Raw genomic sequence first — 19624 nt, forward strand, 5'->3', positions numbered from 1 at the left:
CTTCTGAAAACAGCAAGAAATTTTTGCATCATTAAGTAATTTAGGAAAATACTCAATAACAATGTATGCTTTTCTGTTTGAAGGGTTATTTAAAACAGCAGAACCTCCTGTTTCTTAATCAATATCCAATTCTTGAGTTCACTTGCACTTTGGGAATAGTAAAGAAAACTGGAGCCAGTTCCCAGTAATCCCTGATCAAAAATCTCTGCTTAGAAATGTCCAGCAACATTGAAAGCCCATGGCGAGCAATCATTTACGACATTTTCATGATAGACTGTAAAATACAATTTCCTGAAATGACTAACAAATCAATTATGCTTCTGAGCCTGCTGGCTCTTCACTGCATGTTTATAAATGGAAAAACAACATGTAGATGGCAATTGGTGGAAGAATGGCATGCATAACCCTCATCGTATGTGGTGAACTGGGCACTAATAGAAAACATTTGCATGGACGCCTATGGAGATTGCTGGTTTGAGGACATAAATACTAAAATGAGTACTTCAGGCAATCTAGCTGTCCCCCAGATTTTCCCTTTGCAAATTCAATTAGGAGACAACCTTGTAATTTCTTCTGGACCATCTCTTGACTCTCCAGAACTAAATTTGATGCATGTTTCTGAAGCATCCTTCATTGACTGTCTGCAGAATACCACAGCTGAAGAGCAGTGACTTTTCGGTTGCAAACTAAAAGGAATGCACACTGTTAACTCTCCGTGGCTGACTGTTGGGACACATTATTTTATTACAGTAATGGCAAGTGGTCCATCGCTTTGTCAACTGGGAGTTCGACTAAATGTGACAGTGAAAGAGCAGTTCTTCCAGGAATATCGGAATTCAGAATATTGCTCTGGGCATGGTAAATGTCTTACTGAAATTGGGAGCAAGACATACAACTGTCATTGTGAGACTCCATTTTCTGGAAAATACTGCCAGGAAGTTGATGCATGTGTTTATAAACCCTGTAAAAATAATGGCAGTTGCATTAATAAAAGAGAAAAATGGAATGAGCAAGGATATGAATGTATCTGTCCCCCACCATTTTGAGGTAAGATGACTTTATAAATAACATAATTATATTAAAATATGAAAATAAAGTGAATTCATAAACTGCTACTTACAAAAATACAAAAATTCTACCTTCAAATATTATGAAATTATGCAGTCTTGGAATTAGGATTTCAACAAATGGAGGGAGTATAACAGTTTAGCTCATTACATTCTCTAAGATCGAAAGGACATGACCTACAAACATTCTACTGTTAATTTTGTTTTTATATGTGGGAATATTTTGGGACACATTTATATTTAATTATATTTCACTAGAGGCCCGGTGCACAAAAATTTGTGCACTCGGGGCGCGGGGATGGAGGAGTCCCTCAGCCCGGCCTGTGCCCTCTCGCAGTCTGGGACCCCTCGGGAGATAACGCCCTGCTGGCTTAGGCCTGCTCCCGGGTGGCAGAGGGCTGGCCCAATCCCTAGGTGCAGCCCCTGGTCGGGCTCAGAGCAGGGCCAATTGGGGAGTTGGGGCACCGCCCCCTGTCATGCATAGAGCAGGGCGGATCGGGAGGTTGCGATGCCACCCTAAGTCATGCTCAGGGTAGGGCCAATCAGGGGGTTGGGGTGCTGAACCCTGTCACGTACAGAGCAGCGTCGATCAGGGGGTTGGGGAGCTCCCCCCTGTCACTCACAGAGCAGGGCCCATCAGGGGTGTTGGGGCTCCGTACCCTGTCATGCACAGAGCAGCGTCGATCAGGGGGTTGGGGAGCTCCCCCTTGTCATGCACAGAGCAGCGTCGATCAGGGGGTTGGGGAGCTCCCCCCTGTCACTCACAGAGCAGGGCCCATCAGGGGTGTTGGGGCTCCGTACCCTGTCACGCACAGAGCAGCGTCGATCAGGGGGTTGGGGAGCTCCCCCCTGTCATGCACAGAGCAGGGCCCATCAGGGGTGTTGGGAGCTCCCCCCTGTCACGCACAGAGTAGGGCCGATAGGGGAATTGGGGCACCGCCCCCTGTCACACACAAAGCAGGGCGGATCAGGGGGTTGGGGTGCCACCCTCTATCACCCACAGAGCAGGGCCGATCAAGGGGTTGGGGCACAACCACTGTCACACTCAGGGCAGGGCCGATGAGGAGGTTATGGCTCTACCCCGTCACACACAGAGCAGGGCCTGTTGGGGGGGGGTTGGGGCGCCACACCCTGTCACACACAGAGCAGGGCTGATCAAGGGGTTGGGGCGCCTTCCTCTGTAACGAACAGAGCAGGGCGGATAGGGAGGTTGTGGCCCCGACTCCTGTCACACACAGAGCCGCAGGGCGATCAGGGGGTTTGGGCGCTGCCCCCTGTCACGCTGATCCTGGTGCCGGGAGGCCTCTCAGCTCCACTGATCCCGGCGCTGGGAGGCATATTACCCTTTTACTATATAGGATAGAGGCCTGGTGCACGGGTGGGGGCTGGCTGGTTTGCCCTGAAGGGTGTCCTGGATCAGGGTGGGGGCCCCACTGGGGTGCCTGGCCAGCCTGGATGAGGGGATGATGGCTGTTTGCAGCTGGTCACACACCCTTCAGGGTGGGGTCCCCACTGGGGTGCCTGGCCAGTCTGGGTGAGGGGCTGAGGGCTGTTTTCAGGCTGGCGGGTGACTGAAGCTCCCAACTGCTCCTTTTTTTCTTTTTTCTTTTTTTATTCTGGGCCAGCTTTAGCTCTGACTCCAGCTCTTAGGCCTCTGCTGCTGAAAGCAGGTATCTGGTTTGTTTGGGTTCTATAATCGAGACACTGTATCAACTCCAGCTCTGAGATCCCGGCTAGCTGAAAGCAGGTTTCTGGGGTTTTGTTTAGCTTCTATATTTGTTACATAGTTGCTTAGAGTTGCAGCTCAGAGGCCTGCAGCTGCAGGTGGGGAACGTTGGAGTCCTCTGTCACTGAAGCAAGCAAGCCTCATGTTAGCTTCCAGCTGCCTGGCTGCCGGCCGCCATCTTGGCTGGCACTTAATTTGCATATCGCCCTGATTAGCCAATGGGAAGGGTAGCGGTCGTATGCTAATTACCATGTTTCTCTTTTATTAGATAGGATTGTGTTGAAAGTTGTTTGGAGGTGAAATAAGGAAGGAGACTTCTGAGGCAGGGATGTCAGAGTTTACAAGGAATTTGAAAGGCATCATTGATCATGGCAAAAACTGCTTAAAATTAAATTAAGAATTAAAATAGAATTGGGGTATTTTGTCAAATTGTGTATAACTGTTTTGTAGTAACATTTGTCCACTTGCCATGCCCTGAAATATTCTAGGCACATTCTTCTGTAGAGGGCATTATGAGATGATTAACTTCATTGAAAAATATTGTATGCAAGGTTATGGTATATGATATAGTAAGAGCATGATAGTTTATGTAAGTGGGATTTGACAAACTTGATATAACAGCAAAGGCAAGAAAGCAATAGATTTTAGAATTTTGTGTGTAGCTTTTGAGAATCCAAACTTTCTTATATGTGGGATCTAAAACAAAATAAGCAAACAAAGTTCAAATAGACTCATGAATACAGTGAAAAAACTGAGGGTTGCCAGATCAGAGGGGGTTAGGGAAATGATTAAAAAAAATTTAAGGGATTTTAGAAGTACAATTTTGCAGTAACAGAATAATCATGGGGATGTAAAGAACAGTACAGGCAATATAGTAAATAATATAATCGTAACTATGTATGGAGCCAAGTGAGTACTAGAATTATTGGGGAAATTATTTTGTAAATTATATAATTTTCTAACTAGTATGCTGTACACCTAAAACTACTATAAAATTATACTGAATGTCAATTGATACAGAATTAAAAAAAGATGAAACCTTAAAAAAAAAAAGGAATTCCAATTACCTTCAAATAAATCTTTTCCAGTCTTTTTTCCTTCAAGTCTTTTGTTTCCTTGAGGGATGTTATGGGATGAAAAATGTTTTACAGTCTCTTACCATATGCTACATACATATGGAAACCATGTAATTGCCTTCAAATAATAGCATTTTTGAGCAAAAGAGGTAGCTAAAAGCAGTTATATCATTGCTGAGACGATGAGACCTTGGTTCTTATCTCTTTGAAGGAATGATTTCAGTCAAAACAAAACCCAGCAAAGCAAGCAATGATTTATTGGCTGCAGTAAAAGCCCACGCAGGACAGTGAACCAAGGAAGAGCTTAGCATGGAAGGAGCAACAGGAGAGCCTAGGCTGGGCTGCTTTAGCTCCCTGAAAGTCAGAGAAAAAGGGGGACCTTGGAGACAGGTGCAGGGGTTTAGCGTAGGACACGCCGTCACTGCCCTCCACTCCACTGAGACAAGTCTCCTGAGGTTCCTTAGAATAACAGGGGAAGGGAATGGTGTAGGTGTGCTCCCGAGAGAGGGCACATACTGCATCTTTTGTGGTGAGGCTATTTATTTCTCTCTTCCAGGCCAGAATCTTAGGGGAGGTCTCCTGGAAGGTCTCAATAGACTATTCATAGGCTTTGCCGGTGTGCTCATTTAGGGTCGTGGTCTCCCCTGATTGGTGGGCTTGAGGGCAGGTGGTCCTTAGTCAAGGCAGCTGGTTCTGAGTTCAGCAATGGCATTGCTTGTCTGGGACTGGGACTGAAATACAATTGTGGCCTAGATGTTATCTCTAGGGAGGAAATGTTAGGGGGTCTAAAGCACATGAGCAGCAATATGCTAGGGGTGGGAAGGTCACCCTGGGGGCGAGGCCCTTGTTTCCCTAGCTTTGCCCCTTGTTAGGTACCTGGGGCTTTCCGCCTGGTGACATTCTGTACCTGCTGTAAATTGTTCTTCCAGTTTGTTCAGCTATCTATCCCAGTTTCCCTATTCCACTTGTCTTGGCTTACTGACCTGTCTCAGTTATAATTACATAATATTTGAAAAAGTTATCTATTGATTGGCAATTTCATTTCCTTAAATAAGCAGTCATAGAAAATAGTTTATACAAAATTATTTTAAATAGAATTATTTTCAAAGAAAATGATTGCAACTTGATATCTATAAATCAAAGGGAAAATTTTGAACATATTTTATTTTGATTATCTGAACATTACAAAATAATTTCAGCAGAAACTATGTTTAGTCATATTTATCTCTAATACTATTTTTTTTCTGAAGATTGAGTATTTTTTCATATGGTTATATTATCTTAATTTTTCATAAAATCATCTATACCTTGTTCAAAGTTGCATTTATTATTAATAGGTTTAACTTTATTGCTTTCAACTTTTCTTCTAATTATGCCATTATTAATTGAAAAAAGTGTCACTGTACACATATTGAGGTTTCTGTTCGTTTCTTGGGAAAATCTGCTAAATGGAAAGTATCCTCAATTCTATTTTTTGTATAAAATACATAGATCAAATACATCAGATCCATATTTTTTAAAATATTTTATTGATTTTTTTTTTACAGAGAGGATGGGAGAGGGATAGAGAGTCAGAAACATCGATGAGAGAGAAACATCGACCAGCTGCCTCCCGCACACCCCCTAACTGGGGATGTGCCCTCAACCAAGGTACACGCCCTTGACCGGAATCGAACCTGGGACCCTTGAGTCCGCAGGCCGACCCTCTGTCCACTGAGCCAAACCGGTTAGGACCAGATTCATATTTTTATTCTATTCAGAATTATTTGACACACATTTTCAAAAATAATCCTCACAAAACAAATGATCTCTAAATATATAATCCCTTTGAGTGTTGGCCAAACTTAGGTGCTGCAGAGTTATAGACCTTTTCTATTTAATTCCATTTTGTCCTAGCACATCAATCTATCCATGAAATATAGGTGCTCCCTTCAAATAGTGTTTCCCACATGTCCAGCTGATCTGCTGCCTCCCACATGCCCCCTACTGGGGACTGAGCCCACAACCCAGGAATGTGCCTTGACCAGAATCGAACCCAGGACCCTTCAGTCTGTAGGCTGTGGCTCTATCCACTGAGCCAAACCATCTAGGGCCACCCATGGCCTATTTAAAACTGCTGCAGTAGGCTGAGCAGGGGTGTTACCAGGATGGTGTTACCTGATGAGGGTGTCTCTCCTTATGTTTGGGTGATCAGAACTGCAGTGAAGTAAAGATACACCCATGGAGCCTGCAAAGGGTTTCCACGCACACGATGCAATTTACTTTGTGTGGCAGCTGAAGAGGGTGAGAAGAGCCTTGGAAAGATATGAGGGCTCCAAGACCAGGGGCTGGAGGGAAAGTGCACGCTGAGCATTCTGCGCCATGAGTTACAATCTACTTATATAAAAGCCTAACATGCTAAGTGTCCAACTGAACAGTTGACCTACCAGTTCCTATGACATGCACAGATGCTCTGTTCAGTAGGTTAGCTTGCTGCTGAGGTCTGGCCTATTGGGATTGGGTAAGACAGGGCCAGACACATCCCAGAGCCCTCCTGCGGTCACTCCGTAGGTCCCTCCCTGGCCATTGGCCCCGATCGGGACTAGGTGAGATGGCTCTGATTGGCCTCCATTGTTGGTCCAGTAGAGAGAGACCCCACCTGTGCATGAATTCATGCACCAGGCCTCTAGTAGATAATATGTAAATGAGTTAATTTATCTATGATCCAATAAAACTTTATTCACAAAAATAAATGGAAGGTCATATTTGGCTCACAGTTATAGTTTACCAACTCCTGATTCATACCATACAATAAAAGACCAAATCTCTATAGCAAGAACATATAGACAACTCTATAAATTCTATGACCAGCCTGCTTGGGCTCAATTTTTCTTTCATATAAAACAGAGACATAACTCATTTTCTGTGGTTCCCACTCACCCACCTTACTTGCAAATAGGCAGCTTTTCACTCTCAGGAGTCAGCTATTTGTGATTGCTTTGGTCTTCAAAATCCCGAAACCTGTCCTTAAATGAGAGATATACAGCACTTTGAATTTGGACAGGATTGAGAAAAGAGAGGTGGTTAGCTTGCTAACTTATCCTCATGTTAAAATAACTCACTGCTTATGTTTCTCCTACTCTCCTAGAAAAAAATTTTAAATACAAAGTGGAGATCACTTAAACACATCCCTGTTTATTGGAATGCAACTATGAATAAGAATACCTGGTTAGAAAATCCAATTCAGTGAGAATCTGATAATGGGACAGGACTGATAATTTAGCAATATTCTCTTTTACACTTCATAAGCATAAAGTGGTGCTATCATGTGAAAACTAGAATGATGACCTATTAATAACTATAATACCTTAGAATTTTTTTGGTACCAATTGTATAATTCTGTGATGTAAAGCCTTAGTAAAGAATGTGCACTTGTCAAATTTCAAAAACTTACAAGTATGTATGTATACATGTGTCTAAGTATGTATCTAACTACCTATCTATGTATTTATCCCTCTACCCATCTATCTATTTAGTCAGCTTATATATAATTATTTATTTACTTACTATTTTTTGTTTCAACATTTTTATTGATTTCAAAGAGGAAGGGAGAGAGAGGGAGAGATAGAACATCAATAATGAGAGAGAATCATTGATCTGCTGCCACTGCACCCCTGCTCTGGGACCAAGCCCTCAACCGTTGCATGTGTCCTGACTGGGAATTGAACTTTGATGTCCTGGATCATAGGTTGACACTCAACCACTGAACCACACTGGCTGGGCAGCTTATACATATTTAAAATTAGTTTCTCCAAAAACCTTCAAGAACTAATGCATATATAATCATTTTGGCCTGTGTTAGGAACTGTACATATTAATATATATTATACTAGAGGCCTGGTGCACAGATTTATGCACCGGTGAAATCCCTTGGCCTGGCCTGCACTCTCTCGAATTCCAGGACCCCTCGGGGGATGTCGGACTGCCAGTTTCAGACCGATCCCTACAAGCCAGGCTGAGGGACCCCGACAGTGGACGAATCCGTGCACTGGGCCTCTAATATGCATATAAGATCTCTGGTTAATCTCTTCCAGCCCTCACGTTCCCCCCTTTCCTCTGAGATTCATCCGTCTGTTCCATGCCTCCATGCCTGTGCATTGAGCATCTGCCTCCTGGTGGTCAGTGTGCATCATTCCTGCTGGTTGAACTATAAAATGGTCGGTCACTTAGGCTTTTATATATATAGACTAGAGGCCCAGTGCACAGAAATTTGTGCACTCGGGGCAATGGGGGGTCCCTCAGCCTGGCCTGTGCCCTCTCTCAGTCTGGGACCCCACAGGGGATGACCACCTGCTGGCTTAGGACCTCTCCCCAAGGGATTGGGCCTAAAATGGCAAACAGACATCCCTCTGGCAGTCCGGCAGCCCTCGGGGGATGTCCACTTGCCAGCAGGGAGCAGGTCTAAACTGCAGTCAAACATTCTTAGCACTGCTGAGGAGGCAGGAAAGGCTCCCACCACCACCGCTGTACTGGTAGCCATCAGCCTGACTTGTGGCTGAGCAGAGCTCCTCCCATGTGAGAGGACCCTGACCACCAGAGGGCAGCTCCTGCATTGAGCGTCTGCCCCCTGGTGGTCAGTGAGTGTCATAGTGACCAGTCATTCCCAGTCCTTCTGCTGTTAGGGTCAGTTTCCATATTACCCATTTACTATATAGGATAGAGGCCTGGTGCATGGGTGGGGGCTGGCTGTTTGTCCTGAAGGGTGTCCTGGATCAGGGTGGGGTCCCCACTGGGGTGCCTGGCCAGCCTGGATGAGGGGATGATGGCTGTTTGCAGCTGGTCACATACCCTTCAGGGTGGGGGTCCCCACTGGGGTGCCTGGCCAGTCTGGGTGAGGGGCTGAGGGCCGTTTTCAGGCTGGCAGGTGACTGAAGCTCCCAACCACTCCTTTTTTTCTTTTTTTTCTTTTTTATTCTGGGCCAGCTTTAGCTCTGAGGCTTGGCTCCAGCTCTTAGGCCTCCCTCGGCTACTGAAAGCAGGTATGATATATGAAACATGATCCTATCTAATAATAGAGAAACATGATAATTAACCATAACTTCGCTACCCTTCCCATTGGCTAATCAGCGAGATATGCAAATTAACTGCCAGCCAAGATGGTGGCCGGCAGCCAGGCAGTTGAAATGAACAGGAGGCTTGCTTGCTCCAGTGATGGAGGACGCCAAGGTTCCCCACTGCCGGCCTCTGAGCTTGCACTCTAAGAAACAATGTTGCAATTATAGAAGCTGAACAAACTCCAGAAACCTGTTTTCAGCTGTCAGATCTGGAGTGAGCAGGACCGCAACAGTGTTATAATTATAGAACCCAAACAAACCCAGATCCCTGCTTTCAGAAGCCAAGGTCTCAGAGCTGGAGCCGAGCCTCAGAGCTAAAGCCAGCTCTCAGTTCCAGTGACAGCCATAGAAGGTAAATAAATCCCAGAATTAAAAAGAAGAAAAAAAGGAGAGGTTGGGAGCTTCAGTCACCCGCCAACCTGAAAACTGCCCTCAGCCCCTCACCCAGACTGGTCAGGCACCCTAGTGGGGACCCCCAGCCTGAAGGGGGTGTGACCAGCTGCAAACAGCCATCATCCCCTCACCCAGGCTGGCCAGGAACCCAAGCGGGACCCCCACCCTGATCCGGGACCCCCTTCAGGGCAAACCAGCCAGCCCCCACCCGTGCACCAGGCCTCTATCCTATATAGTAAAAGGGTAATATGCAAACTGACCCTAACACCAGAAAGACTGGGAATGACTGGTCACTGTGACACACTGACCACCAGGGGGCACTCTCACATGGGAGGAGCTCTGCTCAGCCACAAGCCAGGCTGATGGCTGCCAGTACAGCAGTGGTGGTGGGAGCCTCTCCTGCCTCCTCAGCAGCGCTAAGGATGTCCGACTGCAGTTTAGGCCTGCTCCCCGCTGGCAAGTGGACATCCCCCGAGGGCTGCCGGGCTGCCAGAGGGATGTCTGATTGCCATCTTAGGCCCAATCCCCTGGGGAGTGGGCCTAAGCCAGCAGGTGGTCATCCTCGGAGGAGTCCCAGACTGTGAGAGGGCCAGGCTGGGCTGAGGGACCCCCTCAAGTGCACAAATTTTTGTGCACCAGGCCTCCAGTTCATAAATAAGTTGAGATAATATTTTTAAAAGTCATATTAAAAATATAAAAATGTTATATTTCTAGTGCTTTTTCAAACAGAGATTACATAAATTAGCCTTTATTCAAATTTACTTTGCTATTGAGTTTCACTTAACTGTGAAATTTGGAACTTACTGTCTTGAAGTTATAGCTATTATGCTAGAAACAGTTTAATGATATATTGCAAATTTATATCAAGACTGCAAAGAATTAAAGATGTAGATATAACAATTTAATTTGGAAGCTATTGAGCCTTTAGAAAAAATACCTATTCCTGATTTTTAAGACACCTCAATATTAAGAAGGAGTATAAATAGGAACAATTAACCATGAGGTCAATCTCAGTCATAATAAAAGTAAAATTAAGAATTAAAGTCTAATCTAACACTGTAATTGCAAATTTGAAAACATTATGTAAATTTTATGTATCCATTATAAAGTGATTTACTCTAATTCTATAATTTCATAAGGTTTATTGCAAAAAAATTAATGTATTTTTCAGTAATTCATTGAATCATTAACATTCTCATTCTATATATGATCAGTTTCTGACTTTTTATCAAACTTTTTAAAATATCAGGTTGTTATAGGAAAAGTGATTGTCAAAAAATAAACTCCTCAGTCTTAGTTTAGGACTGACAGCTACAAAAAGCAATTTCAGCCATGACTGAGTGGATAGAGTGTCGGCCTGCATACTGAAGGATCCCAGGTTCGATTCCGGTCAAAGGCATGTACTCTGGTTGTGGGCGCATCCCAAGTAGGGTGTGTGCAGGAGGCAGTTGATTGATGTTTCTCTCTCATCGATGTTTCTAACTCTCTATTCCTCTCACTTCCTCTCTGTAAAAAATCAATAAAATATATATATTTTTTTAAAAAAAGCAATTTCAGTTTCAAGATTCAAGAAGGTTCATTTGCAAGACATGGTGGGATCTCTATAATCAAGATAATGTATAGACCACAGCATGGCATTGAGAAATAATTATATTTCAGGATGTGATAACCTCAGATATCATTGGACAGGTAACAAGTGGTTCAATCTGACTAGTGAAGAATATTGTAAGGCATTTCATTAGCAGTTTAAGTCAGAGGGTAGGCAGAATATTTTTTAATTTAAAGTTGATTTCTCATTCTCCAATTTGTAACCTCTAGCAGTGGGTAGAATTTAAGGAGAATAGTATTTTGTCCATGGAAAGAAATGCTAGCAGGAGCTAAATCAGATATAACTTTTTTCATTTTTAATAATTGAACTTTAATCCTATTTTGAAATTCAATCCTGATCGAGGTTGGAAAATTAATCTCAGTCAATTCAACTCTAGCTCTAACCCCCTGCCATTTAGAAAATTGAACTATTCCTTGTTCTCATAAGTGTAATTTGTTAAGTAGTGTGGATAGTTAATCGCATTACATGAGCCAATAGGCACACTACATGTAAAATCAACTTTAAGGCTTAGCATTTATAAAATTTGTACTTAAAATTATGACAACCCTAGCCCATTTTGCTCAGTGGTTAGAGTGGCAGCCTATGGACTAAAGGGCCATGGGTTCAATTTTGATCAAGGCTACCTTGGTTGCAGGCTCAGTTTTACTCTCAGGGCATTTGGGAGGCAACCAATTGATGTGTCATTCTCACATCAATGTTTCTTTCTCTGTGTGTCTCTCTCTCCCTCCCATTTTCTCTAAAAACTCAATGGAAAAAATATTGTTGGGTGAGGAGTAAAAAAAAAAAAAGATTATGGAAAATAGTTAAAGAAGTTAATCTAATATATTTAATGATGTACATCATCTAGGAAGGAATTTATGTATTTTACTCTGGATTGTTATTATTTTTACATTGTCAAGCCTCATTTGGTCACTATGATCATTATTAGCATTGGTGATGATCTTTAGTTCTATGCTCAGCATGATCTACAGTAATATAACACTAAGATGAAACCTAAATAGGGACTTGCAGGTGGATACATATAATGTAAAGCATCAAATATGCATAATTAGGCATAAATATTAATTTATTCACTTTATATATTACTAGAGGCCCAGTGCACAAAAATTTGTTACTTTTGCTTGTCTGATGAAACAACCCTTCATCTGATGTTTATTACTTCGGTTTAACAAACAGAGTCAAGTCCAGTCTCCTTAATTTTTTTAGCATTTGCATATTTATACAGTTGTCTTCTACTTACTTTTATGAACTTACTTTTTAATATTTCTCTAAACAATTAATTCTAGTGATTTTGTTATGAACACATTCACACTTTCTGTTGCTGCTCATCATTATTCCCTTCTCTAGAATGAAGTTTTCCTATCTTTCCCTTTTCCAAAATTCACTTCCTTTACTCTGCCAGCTGATATACAGTGTCCTTGACAGCAAGGCCTATTATCTAGTCCAGCTTATAGCTCCATTTTGTAGCAAATATAAGGTAATGAATAAATGTTTTATAATCAAGAAAATCAGAGATAGGGGCTGTTCTTAATCTTAAAGGAATTTCAAATTATTGTGATTCTCTTCTGACAGATGTACTCTGGAATAGGTATAAAGCAATCTTTTTTTCAATTTAGGAGTCACACGTTTATATTTGAATTTTGTACACTCTTTTTGCCATATATAGAAAGAAAAGAATCATAGTTTCGGTTATGTGATTTATTGGGACACTGGAAGTAATATTGAAAGAAACACACCACCTTTTAAAAGTGAAAGATATGGTTTTTGGAACAAATGATCATGTGAATAATATGAATATCCACTTAACTTTGACTCAGAATGTGTTAAATTTTCATAACAGTTATGAAAATTGCATGATTGCTTTGCTTTTAAAGTGAAAAACATGTAATAGCTACTTTTAGTCCAGTGATATTGAATGCAGTCTTCCTTTGTAGAATTCTGAATTGGCTATCATTTGCTACAAAAATTCTATACAATTGTAATAATTTTCTACTTCTGCCTCAGCAGTTTCAGTGACTTAAAAATCATTTGATGTCTGCCTGAAAATGACTGGTGTGTTGTTATCTATATTAAGTAATCTCTGCTGGTGCAGTGTAAGTCTTTTAATGAGTCCTAGAAATCTGTTAAAGTCTGCATGTTTTCATGCTTTGTTCAAGTGAACAGGTGTGACAATTTATAGAATTCAAGGCAGACACTCTAATTACTTCATCTTGGGACTTTGAAATATGTTTTATGGGGAAAAGTCATGAACATATTTTTTAAGATCAGGAACATTTTGGAACATATAGCTTCAAATTTTAATTAGAGAAAAAAAATTTCAAAATAAAAATTTAGGAAGTTGAAATTACCAAATGTTCTACCTTTATCCTATAGGTAATATTTTAAATTCTATTTTGTCTTTGATAGTCAATGACTTTATGGTTTCACGTGTTGGCTATCAAATCCCAATGCAAGAATTACTCAAGTATCATTATAAACATCCCTTTCAATAGATATGATCATACCTGGTTTCTTTAATATGCTAATTTAAATACATTGATAAAAAATTACAGGCTTATGTTAACACCTCTATCGACTTCATGTTGTATAGTTTCAAATAAGTTTTAGAAAAGGCCTAAGGTAGATGAGCATTTGCTTATTCAAGACAAATATTTGCAAATGATTAATACATTTTGATATAAAATTATGTCACAATTCAATGGAATTCTTCTTAATCCAAAGAATACCTTTAAAAGTAATGAGATAATAAATTAAATTATAATGTTCATTTCAATGATATATCAATTAAGTAAGTTTGAAAGGAAAGCCTAGCCAAACTGCATATGACTTTTGAATCCTCCAAAACTTTAGTACTAACAGCCTCCTGTTGACTGGCAGCCTTACCAATAATATAAACAGTCAACACATATTGTGCATGATATATTTATTACATACTGTATTCTTATAATGAAGTTGGAGAACACAAATATTAAGACAATCATAAAGAAGAGAATACATTTAAAATAGTACATATTAAGTTTTAAAAATTATGTACAAGAGCAACCACTCAGTTCAAACCCATGTTGTTCAAGGATCAACTGAAATTTATTTTCCTGTCATTTATCCATTAGATTTTATTCTAGTGGTGCAATAGATCTACCTAACTATGGAAGATCAACATTGATGACCATCTTTGATATACTAGATATACTTGAACTGAGCGCTTCCATGGAGTTAATTCTGTTTCAAAAGAATGAAAACAGCCCTGGCCCATGTGTCTCAGCTGGTTAGAGTGCCATGCTGTGCACCAAGAGGTCACCAGTTTGATTCCTGGTCAGGGCACATACCCTGGTAGCAGGCTTGATCCCCAGTAGGGGCTGTGCAGGAGGCAGCTGATCAATGTTTCTCTCTCTATCTCTCCCTCTCCCTAAAATCAATAAAAACAAACAAAAAAAGGAATGTGAACAGCATGCATCATGGCAGATGAGCCTACCATTTTGTGTTTAAGGACTAAGCTTTCACTCAAGGTGCAGGGTTGCAAATAACTGAAGTTTCTCTAAGCCCATCATGCCTGCTACCTGGGAATCAACTGCTGCTACAAAATAGCAATCCTAATATTTTCCCCTGAAAAAAATTGTTCCTTAGGTCATTACCTTAATAGGCAGTATATTTGTATAATGAAGAATTTCATTTACTATGCTGAGAACTACAGAGCAAACATCACTTTTAGCTTACAGAATCCATATAATCAATTCTATGATATTTCATAGTTACTTATTATGAGTCTAGGACACAATACTTGAATACATTAAATTACTTAATGAAGAGATAATATTTGGGAGTTCTGGGAATACTCAAATTTATAAAACAAGTCTAAACTTTTAGTGCTCTATAACAACATATGTCATTTAACTATTTGCATACACTAATAACATTTGAATCAAATATGAGATATTAAATTTAAAAATTTGCCTTATTATTTTCCACATTTACTCATACAAAATTCACTATCTGGCTACATATGATCAATGAAATGTAAACCTATTTTTAAATAAATATATGTATCCCTTATATAATTTTGATAATATGTTACATATAAATTTCATCACATAGTCTGGAGCTTTCTAGAGTATATTTTAGAACTTTGGAACATTTTCAATAAGTAGATGTGTTGCTCGACTGGGTACATATCAAGACGAATGGCAGAAAGATTGAATGAGGCTAGCATCGACACACTGAAAGGAGGTAGCATTTTAATGTAGCCTGTAGTAGTTTGTTGTTTTGTGATCAAAACTCATTAAGTTCTAATTAAAATCGTGAAATGTTTTGAAGTTTGTACAATGTTTCTCTATGCAGATGGCATCCAATGCTTACAATTACCTTTTAGGAAATAAATACAATAATCATTAAGTAAGGTAGATAGATCAATGATAGATAGATATATAGATGATAGATAGATAAACAGGGGGGAGCAACAGTAGGTTTACAGTTGTTCATCTGGAAAATATTATAATAATTAATAAATAGTTATACAGGAATAAACTCTGTGCTTAGTGTATTCACAATTGTAAAAGTAAGATATACAGTTCCTGACTGGGAGGTCCTTACTTCTTCTTCCAAGATAAAATATTATTTCTTCTCAGCAACATTTCTTCTTTGTTTTGTTTTGTTTTTTTAAATATACTTTATTGAATTTTTTACAGAGAGGAAGGGAGAGGTATAGAGAGTAAGAAGCATTGATGAGAGAGAAACATCGATCAGCTGTCTCCTGCACACCCCCTACTGGGGATATGACCGCAATCAAGGTACATGCCCTCGACGGGAATCAAACCTGGGACCCTTCAGTCCTTAAGACGATGCTCTATCCACTGAGCCTAACCGGTCAGGGTGGCAACATTTCTTTTCAATGCTGATAAACCCTTCAGTTTGATTAAAAAAAAAAATCTGTTATCAACAGCTTGAACTTCTTGTTTTCTGGTCCATAATTATAAGCATATTCTCTTCCCTCTGCCTTTTATCTATGTTCTTCCCATCCCCAGAAAAAAATACTCAAGGCTCTTAGTTGAGATGTTAGTGGGTGTTATTAGCTATAACTCTTAAATGTACCCTCTCTGAATGACATTGGCTTTCACAAAATAGTATCAGATTCCACATTAACCCTCTAGAAAGAAGAGTAAACTGTTCTCATCTTTTATGACCTAGTCTCAGAAGTGACACCAAATAAGTCTTTCCATATTCTATTTGTTGATATTGTTATAAAATGTCATTCAGATTGAAGGGGGGATGTTCTAGAATACTCTGTTCAGTGAAAAATATTGCTGCAACCATTTTTGATAATCTACCAGAAAACACTTTAAAAAAATATTTCATATTATGAACCCTAATTGATTCTCAGGCTTTTTCTTCTGCGGCATGCTTTGCAAAAGCTACTCATCCTATGATGGGACATGCACCACAAGGCCATTCTTGCTTCTTGTTAGCCAACAATTGCATTTACCAAACTATTACTTTAGCCATATGTCTCAAAATCTCCTCCTTCTTTGAGTTTCATGGCATCTTGTATCAGATTTGTTAGTACTTTTAGTCTTCTTGGTTCCTCATAATTATTTGATATAACCAGCACCTAGTTTATAATCTTTCTTTCTGTCATCACCATTTTGTAATCTTACTTCAAATTCTTTGACTTCCTTAATTCCAAGGAATAGTGCCATCCTTTCGTTGTAGCAAGTCACACCCACAAAGATGCCAAGAATCTTGTCATTATCCTGAAATACTGTTATCCCTTTAATTTCTCACGTTCTGAATCATTCTACATTGCATTTTTTGAGCCAAGTTTAAAAAGAGAAACATTCTCCTGAAGAGAAAATTTGTTTTCATAGGAAAATTATATATATATATACGTGTATATATATATGTTAAAGGACTTAGATATGATCCTATATCTGCTGTTTATTACTCTAGACCAAGACTCTTTATTAACTTTTCTGAAGCTAAGTGTTTTTTCATATGCAGTAGTTGAGAAAAAATAAAAACAACGTTATATTGAAGTGTAAGTTAGAATCTTGTATGTAAAATACAAATACTGTTCCTAGCATCTAGAAGGCACTATTTTATTGTCAGTTTCCTCTTGCAAAATGTTTTTGTTCTTCCATAACTAATTAAAAAACAGGTGTCACACTTCCATTACGTGCTTTCATGCATATAGTTATGTTTGCATTATGCAGAACATGTGTTTTCTCTGCCTCCTTTCAAGGTTACTGAGCACTGTTGGAGGAAATCCCAACATTTTGTATGGCTTTACCAATACATCTGTGGTCTTCAGACTCAACAGTACTCTCAATACTAATCTGCCTTCTCTTTTAGGTGCTTAAACAGGAATCTCTCTGATTGCTACTGCTTTTCTGAAACCATATTTTTTTTGGTTTGTTTGTTTAACCTGTCTTTCCTAAAGCATTACTCATCCCATATCCATGCAGCAGATAATTTTTATCTTCTGCACAGAAAGTACACATCCAGCATGATATTAATCAACTTTTATTATTTATTTTAAGTACATAATTCCTCACCTCCTTTCTTTTAGTTTTATTTATTTTTATATGTCTATTTAGGATAATAGCATTCTGATCTGAATTATTCTCCTCACCCATAGTCTAATATAATATTTGCATTTAGCCAAGTTTTATTTATTATTTGATATGTATTTTAATTTCTAAGATAATTGCATTTCGATCAGTTACCTTGCTTATTGTAGGTAAACTACTACTAATGAGAAGAAATTGTTTTGTTTAATAAGCCCTTGCCACTATTTATCCAAAAATAGTCTAGGGCCCATAGGAGTTTGGACCCAAGGAAATTTATTTTGATTGATAGGCATACAAGAGAAGAAATACCAGATAAAAGCAGAATACTAAGAAAGTATAAAGCTTAGGAGAGAAATACTGTTATAAAGGACAGCATATATAAGAGTCAATCTTGGAATTATCTAGGAAAAAATAATAAATTTTAATTGAAAAAATAACTAAAATCAATCAGTTAATGAAATAGAATGATTTCTCTGTAAGGCAGTAAAATGAATTCTGTAGTGTTTGACTTTCTCTCTTCTGGACTGTGTCCCTTCTGTAGGTCTTACCTATAACTGAAATCACATGCTTATATAAATAAGGTAATTCATATTCATTTATGTACTATATAATGAGTGTTATACTCTGGTGAATTTCAAATAATTTGTGAAAGACTTATCAAAGAAGTGTTCTTCAAAATATTCAAGGTATATTATTAGAAAGCTTATTGAAATTTACAAGCATTTGTACTAATTTTTTAAAATTCAAAATAAGTTCCACAAACTTTCCTATCAAAATATATATTTCTGTAATTTTAATGATAGAACTTGTTCATCTTAGGTCTAGAAAATAAAATTTGTAAAATATCTCATTCTTTACTATCACTGTTATACAGTATCTTTCAAGAATAAATGTGGATCTCCTAAACATATCTATATTTTTCCAGGTTTGTTATGTTTATTAGACATAGATTACATTTAAATTTCAAAAAACAATAAAATTATATTGCATCTCCATACTGGTACTTCTTTCTAAAGATAGTCCAACTCTGGGATTTTGTTTCTAAAGAATAATGAAGCAAAGACATATTCCCATATGTCTCTGGTTACCTTTAATTGTGAAAATTGGCAATATAATATTAGGTTTTGTTCAATAATGTACTACTTATTTAGTAAATTGAATACTTAGAAGACAAGATATATGGTGAATAAATGCAATCAGCTACATTTAAAGCATCTATAGGAAGATTAACAGTATAAAATAGCATAATCTGACCAAATCTCTGCTATCACTTAGGTCATATCTTTAGTTTCTAATTACATTTCATTAGCGGTAAAATTATAGGGAACCTAGATATCCTAAGTTCCTTAAGTAACATAACACTACCACTCTATTTTGAAGTTAAAAATATCATAAATATTTTATTAGACATATAATATTAATGTGTATAATTACATGGTTTCCATTAAGAGCAAAATACCAAATAATAACAACTGATTTAAAGTAGAAGAAAAAAATTCAGTCAACTTCTATTTTCCATAACATTTTGCTTTTTAGTCAGGAATATATTTCTAATTGCCCAGGCTTTGGTGATAATTGGATTCTATCGTGAAATTTTCCATTTTGGAGTAAATGATTTTTCCAAATCATGGTACATTTCAACATAAATTACAATGATATCAAAGCAGGAGTTAGTGAAGAGCTGTTTTTGATATGCTAAACCATTGTCTAAGATCTAAAAACCACAAATCTTCTTCTCCTAATCTATATTATAAAAGACCTGTGGCCCTAATGCCATAACGACCGAAGACCACTGTGGGTGGGTGGGAATGCACGATTTTGTGCCCTGGGCTTCTAGTTCAATTTATAACAGTGGTTCTAAAATTTCTAGCTTCTGCAAAGTTTCAATGCTATATTTTTTAAATTTCTTTATTGATTAAGGTATTACATATGTGTCCTTATTCCCCCCATTACTGCCCCAATCCCCTCTCCCCCACCACTACTCATTCCCTTACCCCCCTGTTGTCTGTGTTCCTTCAATAGGCTTATATGCATGCATACAAGTCCTTTGGTTGATCTTTCCCCCATACTCCCACCCTTACCTACCTTCCCTCTGAGGTT

At 38.9% G+C, this 19624-nt stretch overlaps 1 protein-coding gene across 1 annotated transcript in view; it reads left to right on the forward strand.

Annotated features, from left to right (window-relative positions):
• The first annotated feature begins 296 nt into the window (after window positions 1-296).
• The window catches only part of EYS (eyes shut homolog), a 1266634-nt gene continuing 1247306 nt past the window's right edge, over window positions 297-19624 (forward strand). Inside the window, 1 exon segment of the mRNA XM_059702239.1 lies at window positions 297-1041. Coding sequence (XP_059558222.1) covers window positions 297-1041 — 745 coding nt within the window.

The sequence above is a fragment of the Myotis daubentonii genome, chromosome 6 (genome assembly GCF_963259705.1).
Source record: "Myotis daubentonii chromosome 6, mMyoDau2.1, whole genome shotgun sequence".
Lineage (NCBI taxonomy): Eukaryota > Metazoa > Chordata > Mammalia > Chiroptera > Vespertilionidae > Myotis > Myotis daubentonii.